This window comes from Nicotiana attenuata, chromosome 6 (genome assembly GCF_001879085.1).
Source record: "Nicotiana attenuata strain UT chromosome 6, NIATTr2, whole genome shotgun sequence".
Lineage (NCBI taxonomy): Eukaryota > Viridiplantae > Streptophyta > Magnoliopsida > Solanales > Solanaceae > Nicotiana > Nicotiana attenuata.
Genome location: NC_031994.1, coordinates 28531933 through 28552865, shown reverse-complemented (window position 1 = coordinate 28552865; position 20933 = coordinate 28531933). Strand labels below are relative to the sequence as shown.

Sequence of the window (20933 nt, the reverse complement as noted above, 5' to 3'; positions counted from 1 at the left end):
ACTTTCCCCGGATGAGGGCATCACGGATCGTGCCGATGGATTCTTGAATGTGTACATGTATCCTTTCACACTGGTCCCCCTTGATAGGATTGTGCTTGACTTCTGTTTAAAGTATCGAGTCACCTTGGCGCAGATCCACCCGTCAATTTGGCGAATAGTGTTAATGATGAGATTTTTTGCGGAGAAGGCGGGTCTTGAATTCACGTTCAGTCATCTTATTAGGCTGTATCGGCCCTTTCACCATCGAGGTCTACTAAGCTTGCGATGCCGGTCGAACACGCCCTTTGTTGTCGACGACGAGGAAGAAGGAGATCGGGAGTGAATGAGTCGATTCGCCCGAGTTTGGACTGCTAACGTTATCCCCGTGGAGTTTATGCCATTCCCTGAGGAATGGAATTATACACGTAAGTGGTACATTCCTTGCCTTCTCCGTTTTGTTTATGGCAGAAGCTGGTTTCGTAATCATGCCTTCTTTTCTTTTTCTGCAGCGGTTTCATGGGCATCACGCGACGTTCCAGCTCGGTCGGGTTGGGTTCGGAAGTTGGCGACCCACTTGACTCGTGATGAGCGCAAGTGGCGAGCTTTGTCCTGGGGCATATGGAAAGCAAAACATCACGGTGGGTGTTGTGCTATTTTTTTCTTTTCCCTCCTTTATTTGGAGAGGCATTTTCCCTTTCCGCGTATTAATCTTGTCGTTGTAGGCATCGGAGAGCCTTCCAAAGCGAGGTCGCGCTCCCTTGGAGAGGGGGGAAGGGTTGCTAGCTTTCCGGCTAAAAAAACGACAACAATAAGTGAGAGATGCCTTTGCATGGCGACGGTGCTCAAAATGAGGCGAACCTAGACCGGGGGCCCGGAGTGGAAGTGTCGATTGAGCCGACTGTGCCCGTGGTTTCTGATTTTGGAAAGGCGGTTTCTCCTCTGCTGCCGTCCTCTTTTTCCGCCGAAGATACTTCGAGGGGTGCTCGAAACCCGGGGTCATATGTGCCGAGCGACCGTGCCTCGACTGGGGTCAACTTATTCGGAGCCGGGGAAGCCTGGCTAGCGGATGTGTGCTCGACCTTCGAGGAAGTCCAGCGGCTTCACTATGCGGTGAGTTTTGGCACAAGTTTCCGAATTTCGTGTCCTCCCTTTCTTATCGTGTTTTCTTTTTGCAGGCTTTTGATAAGCTTAAGTCGGAGCTGCTTCGCAGGGAGGCCAGGCTTCGCAAAGCTTTGGACGAGGATAAATCGCTTAGGCGCCTTTGCGAAGAAAAGGAAAACGAGCTGGCATGCTTACAGTATGAGGCGAGTCGAAGCTTGAATTATGAGAGCTATTTGAAGGAGCAGGTACTTTTTTTTCCGACTGAGCGTGTCTTCTTTCTTCTAGCTCCTGAGGCTAGTGTTTTGTTTATTTCAGTTGCAGAAAAAGGCGGAGGACCTAGAGTGCCTTCAAAACGAAATTGACCGAACCAAGCGCGAGTATGATGAGTTGAAGGCTTAGTCGGGCACTCAGACTTTAGCGGAAGAGGGTGCTCTGGGCAAAGTCTCCGCCCTTGAGGCTCAACTTCGCATAGCTTGTGACAATGCTTTGGTTCAAACAGATGTGATTACGAAGCTCGAGTTCGAGTTTTCGAAGGTCAGGTCTGAGATTGTTGATGCCCGAGCTGAAGCCGTGATGAGCCAAACTAAGGCTGACCAGGAGATGGCGATCTATTTGAAGGATGCTGCCTATGCTCAAGCTGAGATGCGAAAGGACCTCGATCGTGAAGGCAGGATCAAGGAATATGCTCGTTGCAAGTCTCGAAGAAAGACTCTCGAGGAGATCCGTGCTAGGGGTTTTGTCCTCTCGGAAGAGTTGGCCCGAGCGAGGGCAGACGAGCGTGATGCTCGGTTACTTCTGTCTGACACCGAAGGAAGCGAAGATGAGGCCGGCAGGCCGTAGCCCCCGGGGGGGGCGTAGATTTTGCCATCTGTATGTAGCATTTTCAAAGCATGTTTGTAGATGGAGATTGCGTTTTTTTGTATATGTGTATAAACAAAACCTCGTGGCTTTACTTCTTATGTATCCCTTTCTGGCTCGAATTTGGTCGAGTGAACTGGTCCTTTCAGTCGATAGGAATCCTTGGATTCGCGATATGGCCCTGAGGCTCATCGGGCTGGCCCGTAGGTTTTTATGTACTCGGCCGATGCGAGCCTTCAGTATAAGCTGGCGTTTGAGCTCTTATGCTTTTTGTTTTTAGACATGTTTTGATCAACTATTTTGGGTTTAGTCTCAGAGTCGGGTTTCGAATCGAGCTCATTCGACCCTCAAGTTTTTGATATGTGTGGGCTGGCGACAATGGCTCTTACGCCTTGGGTCGATGCGACCTTTTAGTGTAAGCTGGCGTTTGAGCTCTTACGCTTTTGTTCTTGGGAATTTTTAGTAAACTGTTTTGGGTTCAGTCTCCGAGTCGGGTTTCGACTCGAGCTAATCGACCCTCAAGTTTTCGTATTTTAAGCTGGCGACAGTGGCTCTTACGCTTTAGGTCGGTGCGACCGTTTATGTGGGCTAGCGACAATGGCTCTTACGCCTTGGGTCGATGCGACCTTTTGTGTAGGCTTTATTTTTCCCTCGATAAGGATTTTTTGGAAGTGTTTGCCTAACTCTTCGACATTTTAATAAAAAACCTCGATTGTGAGTCATTATATGGCGATGATCGAGCACCTCGGGAGGTTTGGCTCGGAGGCTGAGTATCTCGAAGCTAGTGTTTAGGAGCTGACATGGTCGAAGCTCTTTTGCCTATGTCGAGGGTAGCCTGTTTAACCGGTTCTTTTCGAAGTAATTGAAGGCCTGTGATTTTGTAGCGACGGTCGGAGCCATAGTCATTTGTGCTTGGACGGAGCCATTTTTGATCCCGAGTGAAGTAATTTCGGCGTCTATATCGAGGGTATGCCTTTTAGGGGTCTTACAAGTTCGATATATAGCCTTAACTTTAAGATCGGGTTTATGCCTTTAGCAAGGTCTTACAAAATTTTCATGCCTTTGAGGTCTTACAGTGTTTAGATACTTGGTACAAGTATGGTTCATGCCTTGCTCGAGGTCTTACAGATATTGTCACTTGGTACAAGTGCGGTTCACGCCTTGCTTGAGGTCTTACAGATATTATTGTTGTCTTATTATTGTCTTATGTAGGTCTTACGAGACCGATCCTGCCCGCTCGGGGTCTTATGGCTTCGGGTTTTTAATAGATGGTGGGTGGCGACAGTCCCCGAGTTATCGAGGATCTTTCGGCTCGGGAGCCATTGCGATGGAGATGACGATTGACGGCAGTCCCCGAGCTTATCGTGGATTTCTCGGCTCGGGAGCCATTACTTGCAAACTTGGTGTTGCTTCGTTCGAGGGCTTACGATTCCGGAGTCTCCGACCCGGAGTTCATGTGGCTTTGAGTTTTCGACGCCATTCCCCGAGTGTTCGGGGCATTTTTGGCTTTGGAGCCGTTTCTTGATTTTGATGTTGCCTCGTTGAGGGCTTATGAGTTTGGAGCTCCGACCCAGGGGTCGCATTGTTTTGAGTTGTCGATGCCAGTCCCCGAGTGTTCGGGACGTTTTTGACAGAGGAGCCGTTTTTGCAAAACTACTGAGTTTCTCTTGAAGCGTGATATGCTTTGATGAAAAGTATTCTTCAATCACTTGGTACAAGTATACATGCCTTTGCTGTTAGGAGTTTGGTTGTTCTATGCGGACACGGTTCGTTTGACCGTTTGGTCCGGTACATTATTTTCCTATCGGAACCCTGTTCGGCATGTCTTAGCTTCTCCGAGAAGGTGATCTTCCGGGGGGACGCCCCCCAGTATTTGAGGTTGATTGCAAAAGAAGCCTTGAATACTTGTTGAGTTTTTTTTAGGTAGCATATAGGTGTTGCCTCGTTAAAAACCTTGCCGGTAAAACCCTTTTTGGGATGAGAATCCGGTCGAAGGAAAAGAGTGCAACGCATGCTTTTGAAACCTAAGGCCTTCGAGTTGGAGTGTTTTGGCCGTTTTGATCGATTACCTGCACTTAGGTCAGCGTAGAATGTAATTGAAAGAGAAAAAAGAAAGTCATACCTCAGTGTGGAGCGCATCGGCGATGTTTCGACCGTTTGTTATGAGGACGTAGTATGGTCCTTCGCTTCATTTGGTTCGAACTTAGCCGAGGGCGTAGCTTGCTATCGCTATTTTACTGTTTGATTATCCTTTGGCTCCTTCGAGGGTGGATGCATTGGTGTTGGTGTTACATCGTGCACCGCAAACATTTCCCTCGCCGCATGCTGTTCCCCGTAGACAGTTTTAATCCCATCCTTTGTCGGGAATTTCATCATTTGGTGGAGGGTGGATGGTACTGCTCTCATGCAGTGTATCCACGGCCTTCCAAACAAGGCGTTGTACCTCATGTCTCCTTCAATGACATGGAATTTGACATTTTGGGTCACGCCGGTCACGTTGACTGGGAGGGTGATTTCTCTTTTCGTTGTTTCACTCGCCATGTTGAATCCGTTGAGGACTTGAGTGGCGGGCACGATTTGGTCAAGCAGTGCGAGCTGCTCTATTACCCTCGACCTGATAATGTTGGCCGAGCTACCTGGATCCATGAGTACACGTCTTATTTGAAATGTATTTACGAGGAAAGAGATTACCAGTGCGTCATTGTGAGGTTGAGACAAGGCCTCAGTGTCCTCTTCATTGAATGTGAGGGCATCTTCGAGTATGTACCCCCGGGTTCGCTTTTCTCTAATGATGGATATTTTCGTCCTTCTCATCACGGGTTCCTGTGGAGCATCGATGCCTCCCAAGATCATGTGGATAACATGTTGCGGCTCATTCGTTTCGTTCTTCTTGGCCGCCTCTCTTTCCCGGAACTGATTTTTGGCCCGATCACTTAAGAATTCTCGGAGGTGACCTTTATTGAGTAGTCTGGCTACTTCTTCTCGGAGCTGGTGGCAATCCTCGGTCCTGTGGCCATGTGTGTTGTGAAACTCACACATTAAGTTATGATTTCTTTGCGAAGGATCCGATTGAACAGGCCTTGGCCACTTGGCATCTCTGATTTTGCTGATGGCGAACACGATGTCTGATACATCGACGTTGAAGTTGTATTCTGACAGGCGAGGTGCCTCTGCTGGCCCCGTGTGCCTATCAAACCCGGCTTTGTTGACGATTCCCCGAGGATTCTGTCCTCGGTCCATCCTTCGATCGTTGCGGGGTACGTTGCGCCTCGGGGCGTTCCTCCTATCTTCGATGTATGGATAGTACCTTTCTTTGTTTGGTTTTGGATCTTTTGCCAGAAGCTTGCTTGGATATACTGAGCCCGAGGGGGCCCCCAGCTGGTCGTCCTCGACCCTGATTTTCGACTGGTATCGGTTATGAACATCCGACCAAGTCATCGCCGGGTACTCGACTAGGTTCTGCTTCAGCTGTTTCGAAGCCACCGAGCTTCGTTCGTTCAGACCTTGAGTGAAGGCCTGCACCGCCCAATCGTCAAAGACCGGTGGCAGTTCCATTCGTTCCATTTGGAAGCAAGATACGAACTCTCGCAGCATCTCATTATCTCTCTGTTTAATCTTGAAGACGTCGGATTTCCTTGTTGCTACTTTGATGGCGCCAGCATGTGCCTTAATGAAAGAATCCGCTAACATGGCAAATGAATCTATCGAGTTTGGGGGCAGGTTGTGATACCACATCATTGCCCCTTTAGAGAGTGTTTCCCCGAACTTTTTCAGCAGGACGGACTCGATCTCGTCGTCCCTTAGGTCATTGCCCTTTACTGCACAAGTGTAGGCGGTGACGTGCTCGTTGGGGTCTGACGTTCCGTTATACTTTGGGAGGTCGGGCATTCTGAACTTCTTTGAAATGGGTTTCGGGGCCGCTTCCTGTGGGAACGGCTTCTGTACGAACTTCTTTGAGTCCACACCTTTCAAGATCGGGGGCGCTCCTGAAATTTGGTCGACCCTGGAATTGTAAGTCTCGACCTTCTTATCGTTGGCTTCCATCATTTTCACGCCCGATTCGATCCTTCTGGTGAGGTCCTCGAGCATCTTTACGATGACGGGATCGGACATCGACCCGTTATTGCTCGATCTCCCCGGTACTTGTTCGGCCGGGGGAGCTGTCCCCGGTGCTACTGTGCTAGGAGTTTTCTAGTGGCTTTGCAGCTGAGCAATAGCCAGCTGTTGTGCCTGCAATATTTCAAAAATAACATGAAGGCTAACCTCCCGTTCTTCCCGGGCTGGGGTTTTCTGGGCTTCTTGTTGGTCGCCTTGGTGTATGCTCCTGTTAGTGTGGGAGCTTATTTCGACGTGTTGAGCGTCGCGCGAGACTTCGTCCACCGGAATTGGTCCTGGTGCGTTCTCAAGGTTTCGTGGTGGCTCACCAACACCTGGAACGGCCACACCATTCTCTCTGTGGTTCTCAAGGTTTTTTTTTTTTTGATTTGCACCGGGTGTCCGAGTCTCTAAGAGCCCCGACTAATCCCGAGGGTGCACATGCCCTCGGCAAGGAGTTTCCCGCAAGTGCACCACGGTTAATTCAGGTTTTACCCAGTCTGATGGCCCTCAGAAATTGTTTGCACCCAGTGGGTTTAGAACTTAAGACCTTGAAAGGGAGCAAACCCCAAGGCTCAAGTCTATTGCCACCAGGCCAACCCCTGAGGGTTTGGTTCTCAAGGTTATTGTTTACTGAATCAGACATTCCGACCTGAAATCAAAGATCTTTGGACAAGAAAAAGCGTGAAGATAACGTGCGTTGTGTAATGGAACTAACAAGAAAATAATCACTATTAGTTTTAGCCCCACGGTGGGCGCCAAACTGTTTACCGTGAAAATGGTAACATCAATTAAATTTGATGGGATTCTAAAAATACGTGATCTATTTTTATGCCGGTTGTTAAGCAGTTGATGCTGTGTATGTGAGACTTAGAAACGAAATAAGAATTAAGGATAAGGTGATGGTCAAACCGATAGGTTAACAATCGGGGCCTCGAGCTTGTCGATTCAGGGCCTCGAGGTCGATTCCGGGGCTCGACTGTGAGCTATCGAGGGTAAACGAAGTATGACCAACAGTTATGATAAAATCAAAGAAGGCTCTTTATGGACAATGATAAGCAATAAATGATGAACAATAATGAAGGTAATAAATGGGAACAATAATATCAAGAGAATATGTAAGAGAGCAGAGAGAATGTTGTTTTATATTTCTTGTGGAGCAGCTGAAGCAACAGATGCTTACAAAATGACAATGACTCCCTTTATATAGGAGGGAAATCCCCACATAGTATAAAATACATTAATTACATAGATATGGGGATGGGATGGCTGAATGACGCCCTGATTCGGGTTCAGAGTAGCCCGCTAGACTGTGTCAGACCTAGCCGCGTGCCTTGGGAACTCCCCATTTCCACCATTACCGTGATCATTACTACCCTGGGGTCGAGTGTTGTCGACCCTCGAGGAAAGATACTCGGCCGCGGCCTCGAGCCTTCGAGGTGATCCCGCGGCCTCGAGCCTTCGAGGTGATCTTCCGAGTGCCTTAATGACGAGAAATTGGACCCTCCGATTTCACCGTATACATAAGTATTATTTATTACTCCCTTCGTTCCAGTTTATGTGAACCTATTTCCTTTTTGGTCCGTTCCAAAAAGAATGACCCTTTTCTAAATTTAGAAACAATTTAACTTAAACTTACAATTCTACCCTTAAGGAGAAGCTTTTATAGTCACACAAATATTCTGGACCCTTTTTTTGACTTGTTTAGGACCACACATTCCAAAAGTTTTTCATTTTTTCTTAAACTCCGTGCCCAGTCAAACAGGTTCACATAAATTGGAACGGAGGTAGTATTGTTTAGCGTCCTTATTCTTTCTAGATGCATACTTGAATACCAAAAATAGTTTAAGAAGTAGAAGTAAATTTGTATAGTTTTTCATTTGTTCTTACAGTGTATATGTTAAGAAAGAAAATATTTTTTCCCACTTGTAATACATCACTTTCCATAACGAGGTACTTAAGAGTACATTAAGGGTGTATTTGATATGAAAGAAAATATTTTTCATAAAATATTTTTTAATTTTTTCATGTTTGCTTGGCTTAAATGTTTGGAAAAATATTTTCCTTGTGGACTTATTTTCCTCTAATTGGAGGAAAATATTTTCCTTATCAAGAGAAGGAAAAACATTTTCCATAACTCTTTTTCAATCTTCCCCATCCCCACCAACCCACCCTCACCCACTCCCACTCCCACTTCCACCCCCCAAACCACCCTACCCCACCCCACCCCCCACCCCCACCCCCACCCATCCATGTCCCACCCAACTCGGTAGAAATATTATTAAGAGTACTTTCTTTTTCATTTTAACAAAATGAGTAATTTTTTTCATGATGTAAAAAATAATTCTTCTCATTTCAACAAAAAAAAGTACATTCTTTTCATGATGTAGAAAAAGTATTTTCTTTCATTTCAACAAAATGTGTACTTTCTTTTCATATTGTAGAAAGAGTACTTTCTTTTTCAACTAAAAATATAATCTTTTTTTTTAGTTATGTAGCACATATTTCAACAATGAATTTGTACATAGTCATATATTACTAGTGAACTTTTTGAATATATTTTTTGAATATAAATGTATCTTTCTATTTATAGTATTTTTTGAATTTGTTTAGTTTTATTGTATTGCAAACAATATATGAAAAAAATGGAGAATGCACAGAGTCATTATTATTAGTGATATTGCTTGATGCGCATTAAGCACATTTTCTTCCTAAATGAAAACTGTCATATTTTGTGGAAGAGTAACTTAAGTTTATAATATGATAGTCAAATCTGAATAGATTTAATGAAGAAGAGTATATATTATTCCAGTTAAGCTTATGTTACTAAATAATCCGAGCAAAAGAAAAATTATAAATTGCACTTGAAAAAATATTACACTTATATAATATAGATTAACCCAATATTCAACTCGCCCATTTGACACCCAACATGTTTTTGACCCCCATGAAATATGGGCGGGTTGAGACCCAACCCATTTTTACTCAACCAATTTTTAACCCGCCCAAATCCAATCCAACCCGCCCTTTTGCCGCCACTAGAGACAGGCAACAAATAGTGGTGAAAAGTGTATTATATCACACATCTTCAGTCAGTCAGGGTGCAATACTCAATGCACTAACAGGCATGATTGAAATCCATGTAAATAGTTTTAAACATTTATTGGTGAAAATACCACTCATTCCTCTTGTCACTGCATCTTTCATAGCATAGAGAGGGGAAAGGACTAGGAGATAGGCAACAAATAGTGGTGAAAAGTATATTGTATCAGACATCTTCAGTCGGTCAGGGTGCAATACTCAATGCACTAATAGGCATGATTGAAATCTATGTAAAAAGTTTTAAACATTTATTGGTGAAAATACCACTCATTCCTCTTGTTACTGCATCTTTTCTCGCTTTTGAAGGCAGGAGGAAGATGAAGCAGTTGAAATCATTCTATCGGATGGCTACCAAATTGCCCATAAGTCCGAACCCTATCTCAAAATGTTTGGCAGTGGAAAATCCTACTTCAAGAGCCAACATCTCTAACTCGTTTCCTGTATCACAAATCATCCTTTTACCACGAATAAAGTCACAACAGGAAAGAATACAGCAATTTCATTAAATTAAGAGTCTTTTTCGCTTCATCAAGGAGAGATTTGATGTCAACTTCAGTGTGCACTCTTTTTTTTAAAAATTTTTGTTTAACCTTTACAATAGTGATGGCTGGAAAGTCGTGATCCCTCTATTTTCTTCTTCAATGCATCATGTTTAGCTCAATCTTTCTCCCAGAGAATGAGTCTCTGGCTCTAATCAGTATGTTTTGTAAGCAAGCAAGGGAGATAAATGAAACTGGACAAGAAGATATTTGAAAATACAACCCAATTAATAAAATAACATGTTTTTCCAGAAGAAAATAAGGAATAGATGAAGAAAGGTTGTTTTTCATTTCGATGGGTGCATCAGATTAAACATATCGTAACATTATGCATGCAGAAGGCTTCAGAACTGCTTAGGGGTTGTTTGGTAGGGTGTATAAGAATAGTGTTGAATAAAGTGTATTGGTAATGCAGGGATTATTAATGCATGGGCTAGTAGTGCAAGCATTAGTTATGCAGAGATTATTTCTTATCCACTGTTTGGTGTGGTGTATTAAAAATTAAAATGTATTGCAGAATTTTTAAGAAAATTAGTTGTTTACAAAAACTGCCCTCCATATTCTTTACCTTTAAGAGACTTTAAGGATAATTTTGTCATTAACCATGCTAATGCATCCATTAATAGCCTTGGTATTTCTTTTTTTTTTTTTTGATTTGCACCGGGTGTCCGAGTCTCTAAGAGCCCCGACTAATCTCGGGGGTGCACAGGCCCTCGGCAAGGAGTTTTCCGCAAGTGCACCACGGTTAATTCAGGTTTTACCCAGTCCGATGGCCCTCAGTAATTGTTTGCACCCAGTGGGTTTCGAACTTGAGACCTTGAAAGGGAGCAAACCCCAAGGCTCAAGTCTATTGCCACCAGGCCAACCCCTGAGGGTTAATAGCCTTGGTATTTCTAATACTATGGTTTGCTATGTATTAGTTATACATAGGATAATACCAAATAGGTTGTATCAAACAAGAGATTAGTAATACCAAAAGTTGATGCATGCATTATTTTCTCTAATGCATCCTACCAAACGACCCCTTAGAGTAGAGGTTAGTCAATGAAAACTGCTTAAACTACATTGGTGAAAAGGCCGGACCTGTCAGAAAGTTCTTGATAGAGCTTTTCAAGTATTTGTACTCATCTTCTAGGCCATAACCACTTGCTACTGGAACAACTATATTGTCAATCATCAACTCCTAAATAGAACACAAAAAAATTAGATAAATATTATTATGCTACTACTCATGAGAAGCAGGAAAAGAAAACACTAAGAAGTTTGCAAACTTAACAATCTGTAAAAGAGATAACGGAATTACCAATAATGCACAATAACAGATTAATCCCCGGCATCTAATGGATAGGAAGTGGCTTGCTTTTTGTCATGTGAAAAAATATTGGTCCCGCCTTTACAGAAAAACAAGTGGAAAATGTATATGGATGCAGTTTCAGTGTATAGCAACTTTACTGACATTATGTGGGGTAATATCTTGAGCTATATACCTACAGACAATATTCAATCACTTAAAATTGTCCAACTTATGACGGTTGAAGATCTCTATTTCCCTTCTATATCCTTCAGAATTCTCATAAAGCAAATTCCCCCTTCTCCTTCCCCTTCCCCTTCCCCTTCCTATTCCCCTGCTCCCGCTTTTCCTGTACCCTAAAAGAACAGGATAAGCTTCAAGAGTCTACTCTGTTTCCATTGTTGTCATCATTTTTGCTAAGTAACAATATGTTCTGTATAAGGGCCAAAAAGGTATGCACTGACTACATCCTTAAAAACCCAAGGAAGTCCCATTGAATTTCCTAATTTACAAACAAGTGTTTCAGAGATGGTTAATGCCCATCATTATTTCAAATGTTCAGATGGAACTGCAATGATCCCTTAAAAGCATAGAAAGTTTTACATCAGATAAAGCAAAAGATAATGAAACCAATAACTTACTTATACAGATTTTTGGGTGATTAAGAAAAAATAATAAATATAATAAAATAAAATTTTGGGGTGATGCGAAAAGAATGTATTAACCTGCCAACAAATACCTGAATTGTGGTGCTCAAGGGATTGATGCTTTTATTGAAGTCAAGAACAGATACTGTTGAACCCGGTTTTAAGACTCGACATATCTCTGTCATAGCTTTATGTCTATCGATCACATTTCGTAATCCATAGCCAATAGTAACAGCATCAAAGGAGGAGTCAGGAAAGGGTAAATCAAGTGCATTGCCTTCCATCCACCTTCATTATCATATGCAATAATACTTCACAATGAATAAGGGAACATGAAAAGCTAATTGGAAGGAGTAAGAAGGTAAGAGTACAGAAGATAATGCACATGTAACTGGTAAAAGTAGTGTGTGAAAACAGTTTGGAACTTGACTAAATTTTATTTTTAAAAGCAGATTTTGCTAACTTTTTGTTGGCAAATAACCTTCCAAACGTAATTTGTTTGAATAAATTGACAGTTTAATTACCAATGCTCACTTAATGTTCTTGTAACATGTCTTTGAACGTAATTTCTGCCGAGTCGAAGCGGTTAATAATTGTTCCTTTGAGAAATCAAGACCAACCGCCTGCAAGGAAAAAGGCCAGTTCAGTGAGATTTGACATCAGAAAATTCATGAATTAAGATAACTAGCCTAGGCTGCCCTTCATCAAGTAACCCACTTACATTGCAAAAATTAATCTTGATTTAGAGTACACAAAATATAGTCAAATAACTGAGAAGATAAATATTTTAGTGACATAAGAATCATGCCGCTCTGCTATGAGCAGTTTTTTGTTACATTTCTGAAATAAATAAAAAAAATGGAACATTTAAATATGTGAAAAGTGCAGCTTTTGTTTGTTTTGGGAGCCTACTCAAATGAAAGCAATAGCCATTAGCAACCCAAAGACCCAAAAACATGAAGAACGAGTAAGGACAACAAAAAGAAACATTAATCATCAGTCTAGAAATTGACATAAGAAATACCACGAAACAAAACCCTGAGATCCCAGTACAACTAACTGGCTAAGAATTATAGAAGAACTTCACATATTGAAACAAATCTGGCATTCAGAAAGTTGAGTGATAATGCAGGACAGGATAAGTTGAGATTTGGAAGAAGTAAAACAGGAAACGTTAGTCCATGGAACTTGAAAACTGCTAAATGATGTTATTACCTAGATGCTCACTAGAGGAGAAAAGGTAAAACACAGTTCACAAAATCAACCTAAAATCAAGACCTAAACAAACTAGAAGTGACAATATCTTAACAGGTTCAAGGTCATTCAAGAAATTTTTGTTTTTCCATTTCGGTGAGTACCTAAGGAGCTATAAAACTTAAGCCAGAGAGATGGTCTTCCTTACTTAGTCATAGGAGCCATGATTTCCAACGAGGTTTTTCATTAAGCAGAAACAGATAGGCAGGAACTGGAAGATGCATCAAGCGACACAGGAACTTGCCGAGTTATGAAGGGTGTCGATTAGCAAAAAAAAAAAGATTGACTGAACAGAGATCAAGAGTAGATTTCTGATTCTCATAACACAACAACAGGTCACTATAAAACAGTTAACGAGGCACCCAGGGAAGTTACATTTAGTTTGACAGAAAAGTACCTTTTAGACAAGGAGGAGAAATGGAAACTGTTAGATAATGAATGTAGACATAATCTGAATGTAGACATAATCTTATGTAATATACATAGCTAGCATAATTATAGGGATTCACAGCAGATTTATAGAATTTCCTTTTTGATTCTTTCCATAGTTAAGGCTCTATGTATTTGTATATATACTTGTTATTTCTTGAATACAACACAAGAGAGATTTCTCTATTGTCTCTATACTTTACATGGTATCAGAGCAGGTCTACTGCTCGCCGGAGTTGAGTCGAATTCGCTGCCGGAAATTCCTTGGCCGGAAGCTAATCTGAGGTCTTTTTGACATTTCCAGTTGACTTGCGGTGGTTCTCTGATCATAGAACCACATTTTGGCAAAGAACAACCTCAGACCAGATCGTATTCTCACTTTGTTTGGTCAGGTTTGAGTTTGGTTTATTGGTTATTCGATTTCTTTAATTCTGTGGTATTTTTCTTGGAGGCTGCCTGTGTGAGAAGCTTGCATCTTTAATTTTGACTCACTGTGCTGATCGATTAGTGACTTGATATTGTCTGTTGGATCTTTCCTTATCAGAAACTTTGTTGGTCTCTAATTTTGTTTGAGTTGGGGACAAATTCGTTTGGTTCTCTGATTTGGTTGAGTGGATTATTAAAGTTGAATCCTGTTCAATAGATTGTTGATTTTGTATCTACCAGGATCTGTTTGAGTATCTTTTAGCTTCGGAGAGCTCTGTTAGTTTAATCAGTTTGTTATTGAAAGGAAAAAAATGATGGTAAAGAATAATAATGCAACAACTCCTAGTCCAACAATCTTGGTTTCGGATGAGTTTCTAAAATTTCTTCAATATCATAAATCAGTTAAGGAATCTTCTTCAGTTACTGCCTTTGCTGGGTCAGATAAAACATGTCTTACCACCTCTTCCAATAAATGGGTGATCGATTCTGGTGCTACAAATCACATGACAGGTAATCCAAATATTTTTTCTAGCTTTGCTCACATAAAGCACCCTCTCCGGTTACTGTAGCTGATGGATCAACTTGTAGCAGTGTTGGATCTGGGACTGTTAAACCAACTTCCTCTATTACCCTGTCATATGTATTAAGTCTACCAAACTTGGCCTTTAACTTGATTTCTGTTAGTAAAATTACCAAAGACCTTAATTGTTGTGTTGTATTCTTTCCCGATCATTGTTTGTTTTTAGATCTTAAGACGATGAAGGTTATTGGTAAAGGATATATATCTGGTGATCTCTACATTCTTGATGAATGGGAGCCACGGTCTGTTGCATGCTCTAGTATCGTGTCTCCTTTTGAAGCACATTGTCGACTTGGACATCCCTCTTTGCCTTTGTTAAAGAAGCTCTGTCCTCAGTTTCAGAATATTTCATCATTGGATTGTGAGTCATGTCGATTTGCAAAACACCATCGCATCTCGTTAAGTCCAAGGGTTAATACGCGAGCTGAGTCAACTTTTGAGTTGGTCCATTCTGATGTTTGGGGACCATGTCCGATTGTTTCTAAAACTGGGCATAAGTATTTTGTCACTTTTATAGATGATTTTTCTCGAATGACTTGGATTTACTTTATGAAGAGCCGCTCTGAAGTGTTTACTCATTTTTCTGCCTTTTGTGCTGAAGTCAAAACTCAATTCAATGCTTCAGTACGTACTCTAAGGAGTGATAACGCTAAAGAATACATGTCAGAGTTATTTCAGTCCTACATGAGACAACATGGTATATTACATCAGTCTTCATGTGTTGATACACCCTCTCAAAATGGAGTTGCTGAGAGGAAGAATCGGCATCTACTTGAGACAGCTCGAGCACTTTTGTTCCAAATGAAGGTTCCTAAACAGTTCTGGGCTGATGCGGTTTCTACGGCTTGTTTTCTGATTAATCGCATGCCATCTAGTGTACTCGATGGTAATGTGCCTTATAGTATTCTTTTTCCGAATAAGTCATTATTTCCGGTGGAACCTAAGGTGTTTGGAAGCACATATTATGTTCGAGATGTTCGACCATCTCTTACCAAGTTGGATCCCAAGGTTGTGAAGTGTGTTTTCCTGGGCTATTCTCGCCTTCAGAAGGGGTATCGATGTTATTCTACTGAGCTTGGCAAATATTTAGTGTCAACTGATGTGGTATTTTTAGAGACTACACCATTCTTCTATGCACCTCCCATTTCTACAAGCCGGGGGGGAAGATGAGTGGCTAGTATATCAGGTTACCCGTACTTTGACAGAACAATCAGATGATACTCTTCGATCTCCCAGTTCTTCTATTGAGCACCAATCGACTATTATGCCTTCAGTACCTGCTCCAGCAAGACCTTCAATTGTTCAAGTTTATTCGCGGAGGTGAGAGACAAATGATACATGTCCCGCACCAGTTCCTGCATCATCTGATTCTTCTTTGCCTGATCCTCCAGATAATCTTGATCTTCCTATTGCTCTTCGCAAAGGTACACGTACTTGCAAATCGACATATTTTGTTGCTAACTTTGTTTCCTATGACCACTTATCCTCTACGTCTAGATCTATGATTGCTTCTCTAGACTCCATCTCCGTACCCAAAACAGTGAAGGAGGCTTTGAATCATCCCGGATGGTCTGATGCAATGCTTGAGGAAATACATGCTTTAGAGGACAACCACACATGGGATTTGGTAGATTTACCAAAGGGAAAGAAACCAGTGGGATGCAAGTGGGTCTTTACTGTTAAAGTTAATCCAGATGGTTCTGTGGCAAGACTTTAGGCCAGACTTGTGGCGAAAGGGTATGCTCAGACTTATGGGGTGGATTATTCCGACACCTTCTCCCCGGTTGCAAAACTCACTTCTGTCCGCTTATTTATTTCTCTAGCTGCGTCCGAGAATTGGCCTTTACATCAGTTGGATATCAAGAATGCGTTCCTTCACAGTGATCTTCAGGAGAAAGTGTATATGGAGCAACCACCCGGTTTTGTTGCTCAGGGGGAGTATGGGAAAGTCTGTCATTTGAAGAAGTCCTTGTATGGCTTGAAGCAGAGTCCACGAGCTTGGTTTGGCAAGTTCAGTGAGGTAGTTCAGGAGTTTGGGTTGAAAATGAGTAAGTGCGATCATTCAGTCTTCTATCGGAAATCAGTAGCTGGCACTATTCTCCTCGTTGTATATGTTGATGATATTGTTATCACAGGAAGTGACTATGCTGGGATTTTTTCCCTCAAGTCTTTTCTGCATACTAGGTTTCATACAAAGGACTTGGGCCAGTTGAAATACTTTTTGGGAGTAGAAGTAAATAGAAGCAAGAAGGGAATTCTTTTGTCTCAGAGAAAGTACATTCTTGACTTGCTTGCAGAAACTGGAAAGTTGGCAACTAAACCTTGCAGTACTCCAATGGTTCCTAATGTGCATCTTATGAAAGATGATGGTGATCCTTTTGACGATCCAGAGAGATACAGGAGGTTAGTTGGGAAATTAAACTACCTTACTGTGACTCGTCCAGATATTGCTTTTGCGGTAAGTGTTGTTAGCCAGTTCATGTCTGCACCAACGGTCAAACATTGGGCAGCTTTGGAACAGATTTTGTGTTACTTGAAAGGAGCTCCTGGACTTGGCATATTATATAGCAATCACAATCATACTCGTATTGAATGTTTTGCAGATGCTGACTGGGGTGGATCGAAAATTGATAGAAGATCTACTACAGGTTATTGTGTCTTTGTTGGAGGAAACTTGGTATCATGGAGGAGTAAGAAGCAAAGTGTTGTATCTCGATCTAGTGCAGAATCCGAGTATAGAGCTATGTCACAGTCTACATGTGAGATTATGTGGATACATCATCTGTTGACTGAAATTGGGTTAGAGCATCCAATACCAGCAAAACTCTGGTGTGACAATCAAGCTGCCCTCCATATTCCGTCAAATCCGGTGTATCATGAAAGAACTAAGCATATTGAGGTTGACTGCCATTTTATTCGTGAGAAGATTCAGGAGAACTTGATCTCCACTGGCTACGTGAAGACAGGAGAGCAACCGGCTGATTTGTTCACAAAGGCGTTGAATGGAATTCGAGTTGATTACCTTTGTAACAAGCTGGGCATGATCAATATCTATGCTCCAGCTTGAGGGGGAGTGTTAGATAATGAATGTAGACATAATCTGAATGTAGATATAATCTTATGTAATATACATAGCTAGCATAATTATAGGGATTCATAGCAGATTTATAGGATTTCCTTTTTGATTCTTTCCATAGTTAAGGCTCTATGTACTTGTATATATACTTGTTATTTCTTAAATATAACACAAGAGAGATTTCTCTATTGTCTCTATACTTTACAGAAACCTTTTGAAAAGAACTAGGAATGAAGGCACAAGTTTTTTCTCTTCCTTGTAAGAATGTTATCTTTTCTTACTTCTTATCTCCACACGATAGTTCAACGCCACAGTAATTCATTTCTTTTCTTTCCTATTTTTCTTATTGCTTTCATTTACCATAAAACAAAGGAAAGACATTTGGAAATTCCACAGGATCAGCTTACTGAATTTCTCAGAATGGTCAATGGAAGAATTGAGTTGCTTCAGAAATGGTGCATAATAACCAGCAAAACAGCAATGTTACATAAACAAAAAATAAAAAAACAATAAAACTAAACCAGAGATAGCAGAAGGAAAGAAACGGAGACCTTGCCATAGGGTCCAACTCTTTCAGATAAAAGAAATGTCAAATCCCCACTTCCACAACACACATCCAGTACATTGTCTCCATCTTTAGCTCTGCAATACAATCTCGAAAGTTCCAGCTTAACTAGAACGAAAATATAGTTCAAATTCAAGAATTATATGCCTAAGAACAGAGGGAAAAAAGTGGAAATTTCTACTCCCTCTTTCCCGTGTCCTGTCATTCTTCCCTTTTAAATGAATTTAAATAATATGCACTAACAGTGTAAGATTTTCATTAATTTAATAGCCAAGTATAGTAATATAGTGCACATGGATTAGTTACTCTATTAGCATGGATAACTTAAACACATTCCTAATGTCCAGCATGTTTTCACTTCCCAAAAAATAGTTAAGTACTTTCTTTCAATGTTAACCATTCTCAATTTATTTACAAAGCACAAGCATCTCATGCTTTACCTAGTGACAGATGCAGCTCTTCGGTTATGGGTTCATCCGAACCCAGTATTTTCAATGCCGAGTATGGATATATATGTGAAAACCCACTAAGATTTCAACAACTGAACGGCTAATTTTAAAAGTAAAACAAGTTCAGAGCTAAGAATTTAACGGTGGAATGCATACTGCTTAAATCATGGATCTGCCTTAGGCTTTACCCAAAGAAGGACAACTAAACTTCCATTTTTTCCTTCATTCCAAAAATATGAAGGGTTTCAACATAACAAGTCAAATTATCCAATCTGGGACACATTCCTTAATTTTCTAATTTACATATTAACTCTTTATTTAATTAAATATTTGCAAAATATATTAAAAATATGTTCAAAGAGAAGATTTTGGCTCCAGTGTCATATGAGAAATGGTGACAGTGTCATCACATAAAATAGGCAGCAACAGTAGATTACCTACAAGGTGATATAAAATATTCTCTCCATCCCAATTTATGTGATACTACTATTTTTAGTCCGTTCCAAAAAGTATGACACCTTTTTAATTTATCACACAAATATCCATGTCTAATTTTAGAACACAAGTTTCAAAGGTATATTTTTTCAAACTCCGTGCATAAGCAAACAACTATCACACAAATTAGGACAGGACGGAAGGAGAAAGAAATTTTACCCGGTCCAAGAAACGGCCATTCTTTTCCATATACGGTGTTGACCCAAGCTCAGGAGATCATTCAACTGCAAGCATGAAATGTGCACACAGTAAACATAGGAAGTGATAATTTGAATAGTGAATGGAGATTCTTTTTAGTGCAGCAGCAGGGGTGATGCGCACGTTATCATAAACAGGGGCAATGCGGTTAAACAGTGCTTGCCGTTGTTCACCGGAACACCGAATTGTCGATTTGCGTGTGGGCCGATAAGTGGATCCGGGAAGTGAAAGAATAGCAAGGTGAAGGGAAGCCATTGTTACTCCTTTGTTAGCTGAAGCTCTTCCTCTGAGAATCTGATGATGACTTTTTCGTCTTTAAAGGATAATGTCAGTTTGGTCCCTCACTATCGTAAATTTCTCGATTTGAACCCATGAAATGATAAGCAAAAAAGAAGACCTTGAGGAAGGGTAGAAAAAATTAGTGTGACGTTATTTGACTGGTTGCAAAATTATATAAAGAACCAAAATTTGTGGTATAAAATAAGCTACAAACATTTACATAATAATAAATTATCTCACTAATCATCCTCCCAATATCTTTAACAAGGTTGTTTTCCCACTGCTAGAAGGCCCCATGAGACAAGAATTTCACCCTTCCTATTATATCCTTGAGTATCTGCTTGTAATTATCATGCTCAAACTGGGAAGCTACCTTTGATACAACTGCCTTGAATAGAAATGTTATTTTTGTTTGACAAACTATAAAGAAATTATGACACCTACTTACGATGTATACTACTATCATATTGGATGGCAACGGTGTGAGGTGGTGCACATTCTGTCTTAACCCCTAAAATTTCAACCTATCCCGCCCCGCCTCGCAGTGCATTGTATTTTGACCCACGTCTACATGTCCTATCAGATTTTCTTTATTTTCTTAAATATCTTTTTGAAATACCTTCTAGGCTTCTTCAGTGTTAAATTTACAAACTAACCTTGAAAAGAGTCGGTCCTTAACTTTTATGTAACTTGTGCAGGTTTAGGTTTTCTAGTGTGGTCCGTAGAGTTACGACTTATCAACGATACGATCTTAACCATTCCAATATACGAACCTTTCTTATGTGAATTTACATTCTTGCTACCTAATTAATTTCACCCGACCAATAGGAAAAATATTAAGTTTAACCAGAGATAAACTTTTTGACTTTTAACCTAAACGGTTGTCGATTAATTAGATGTGTTGAGCTGAGCATGTTCTAGCATGGATGTGTTTTGATGATTGATAAACTAGGATCAATTGTATTGAAAGAACGGGTTTTATGAACAAGATACTATGCTACTAAACTGGTGTATAGATATGATATGCAGATGTCAAAAGAGTCAAGTTCATGGCAGGATGATGCAAAATGCTTACTAGAAGTGGAAAGAGAAAATACTTGTGCAAGTTGGATTCCAGAAGGAAGTCAGTTCGCGTGCAACAAGAAAAGATCTTAACTGGAGAAATCTATCTTCTAAAAAGGTTTTAACAAATAAGGGATGAACTTGCATGGAAGGAAAAGGTTGAGGAGGTGAAAACATATAAGGAAATCAAATCAAATTAGGAGAGGTTTTTCTTAACCAAAATATTCTAGGTTTTGGAGCATTAATTGGAGAAGATTTTTTGCCACATTCACACCTATATAAAGAGACATATTGCTACAACTAAAAAGAATACTATTTACACAAATTAAGCATTTACTCTTGGCAATAGCAATCATGGAAAGAAGGTGCTCTCAAAGGATTCAAGCCGCTCAACTAAAGAACTTGTTCCTGAAGATGAAGCTGCTTAGTTCTTTAGTTGCTAGGTTGAATCTATTTTTCTTGCATTGTAACCTATTTACTTTTGAGAAGTATCATGAAAAATATCCCC

General features: G+C 40.8%; 1 protein-coding gene across 1 annotated transcript; it reads right to left on the bottom strand.

Annotated features, from left to right (window-relative positions):
- On the bottom strand, positions 9153 to 19467 carry LOC109226748 (2-phytyl-1,4-beta-naphthoquinone methyltransferase, chloroplastic). Its single transcript, XM_019391595.1, has 7 exons — positions 19208 to 19467; positions 19046 to 19110; positions 17929 to 18019; positions 12147 to 12235; positions 11705 to 11900; positions 10758 to 10857; positions 9153 to 9573 (listed from the first exon to the last, which is right to left on the bottom strand). Exons 1-7 carry the CDS (start codon positions 19337 to 19339, stop codon positions 9473 to 9475), a joined length of 774 nt encoding a protein of 257 aa, XP_019247140.1. The 5' UTR covers positions 19340 to 19467; the 3' UTR covers positions 9153 to 9472.

Coding starts and splice junctions, on each gene's coding strand:
- LOC109226748 (XM_019391595.1), bottom strand. CDS start 19,339: ATGGCTTCCCTTCACCTTGCTATTCTTTCACTTCCCGGATCCACTTAT. Junction 18,020..19,045: donor ATGGCCGTTTCTTGGACCGG/GTAAAATTTCTT, acceptor ATTGTATTGCAG/AGCTAAAGATGGAGACAATG. Junction 9,574..10,757: donor TATCAAGAACTTTCTGACAG/GTCCGGCCTTTT, acceptor TTTGTGATACAG/GAAACGAGTTAGAGATGTTG.